The following is a 2,011-nucleotide window of genomic DNA, read 5'->3' on the forward strand; positions in this document are numbered from 1 at the left end:
CCAGTGTGTGGGGTGGGGTGGGGTGGGGTGGGGAGGGGTTCCCAAGCAGCGCCTTCCAGGCTCAAGCTTGGCCAGTCTACAGAGGAAAAGCCACAGTTTCCCTCATTTTCTTCTTTAAAGGAGAATCCATTTTTAAAGTGTGTTGATCCATTTATAAAGTTTATTTGTGACCCTTTTGTATATTCTCGTGACTCACTTTGGGTTCATTTTTGGGTTGAGAAACACTGCTCTAGGAGACTTCAGGGGGTCAGAGTTAGCTGTTCCAATTTGTGCTTGGGTCTAATTTGCTCCCAAGGAAAAATGGATTAGTATTACTTCTGCTGAGAACTGAGTGGAGCTCTCTGTTCCAAAATATTGTTCTGCTTGACACTGAGATCCCAAAGCATACTGCTAACAAATCCTGCTAAAGACTGATATGGAAAGATGAGTGGAATAGTAAGGTCACACCTGCACAGCAGCTGCCTTCTAAATTGGAAAGAGTATAGCTACATCCACTTGGTGCTGTAGTCAAGCTAATTAATAGATGTGACAGTGGTGCTAATTAGCTTGCCTGACGCACCACGTGGATGCATCTACATTGCTTCTAGTTTCAGAAGGAGCTTGCAAAAAATAGCACAGCATGCCTGAGAGTATCACTGCCAGAAACTGTATATTTTCTGGGTAGGCATGGTTTAAGAATTTGAAAGATAATGCTACTCTTGGGAGAGTCTGTGCTGTTTTAGTATCTTAAACATACCGTGTTCATGGATCTCTTCTGGCTCCTGAAACCGAACTCTTCTCTCGGATTTTCGCTTTTCACCCACAGCTTGGTTGACAGGTGGCCTTTTTCTCAGTATTGAAGGAGGACAGTTGCTACAATTTGTCTAAGGAATTGATCCAAACAAAAATTATGTTATTCAAATTGGAGTGATGCGTTCTGAATTAAGCCTTGTATTTTTGCTGGCTTTATTCAGTGCCCTTCAAAGAACATGACTTATAACACACCGGTTGTAACACTGTTTACAGTCTAATCATTGTAATATTTACAGAAAAGCAATCCTGCGCTTCCTTTTAGAGGTTTGATCTTTAGCTCTTCTGTAACTGTCATCTCCAGAAGAAACAACCAAATGGAACAACTTGGTTAAAAATAAAAATCCAGGAACTGCAAGTCTTGTAACAATTGTCTGTTTTGTGACAGGCAACAGTTCAAATGGGATAATTCTACATTTTAAAGTGTTATGTAAAAGGTGCTAGCCTTATGAGGCTAGAAAAACCTAAACATGGCATGAAATACATGCATCACATGCCTGGGATTTTTTCAAAATATTCTTCCAGGTTAAGGAGATCCATTATAGCTGATCATATAGCATTTTAACAACCAATCCAGTATAGTAGTCCCATGTTTGTGTATCATCCAGATGTTTATGATATAGTAACTCATTTACACTTTGATATCACATTTATATTGTCTTTTTGACTTGCTTGAAAACAGTATTCAAATATAGATTATAGGATCAGACTGTTATAGATTCCTCCAAATACCAGTGATATAAAAATTTCCTTTTAATAGATTTTAACAATATACTGATACAGTGTACCAGTAAACTGTTGAGAAGTATATATGACATGCAGACCCTGAGAGAGTTTGAAAACAGATATATGCAACTGAACTCCAACTAGCTTCGAGCATCAAGGACAATAAAAAGTCCTTTTTTAGATATGTGAGGAGCCGGAGGAAAAGCAAGGGCAACATTGGGCCCCTGCTGGACCAGATGGGGCAACTGACAACTGACGCCTAGGAAAAAGCCAACCTATTAAATGGGTGCTTTGTGTTGGTCTTTCGTCAGTCCCATGGGATACCCATGCCTGCTACAGGACGGGGAGGTCCGGGTGAGGGAGATCCCCTGCCCTCCATCAATGCTGACCTTGTGAAGGAACATCTTGAGAAGCTGGATACCTTCAAGTCAGCTGGCCCTGACAATCTACACCCCAGGGTACTCAAGGAGCTGGCGAGCATCATAGCCCAGCCTCT

At 41.2% G+C, this 2,011-nt stretch overlaps 1 protein-coding gene across 1 annotated transcript in view; it reads right to left on the reverse strand.

Moving 5' to 3' along the window:
* The window catches only part of CUNH14orf180 (chromosome unknown C14orf180 homolog), a 30,948-nt gene that overhangs the window by 15,110 nt on the left and 13,827 nt on the right, over positions 1–2,011 (reverse strand). Inside the window, exon 4 of the mRNA XM_019518490.1 lies at positions 737–863. Within this exon, the coding sequence (XP_019374035.1) occupies positions 737–863 (127 nt within the window). The remainder of the gene's footprint in view (positions 1–736; positions 864–2,011) is intronic.

The sequence above is a fragment of the Gavialis gangeticus genome, unplaced genomic scaffold, assembly GCF_001723915.1.
Source record: "Gavialis gangeticus isolate Ggan-Ray unplaced genomic scaffold, GavGan_comp1, whole genome shotgun sequence".
In the NCBI taxonomy this organism is placed as follows: domain Eukaryota; kingdom Metazoa; phylum Chordata; order Crocodylia; family Gavialidae; genus Gavialis; species Gavialis gangeticus.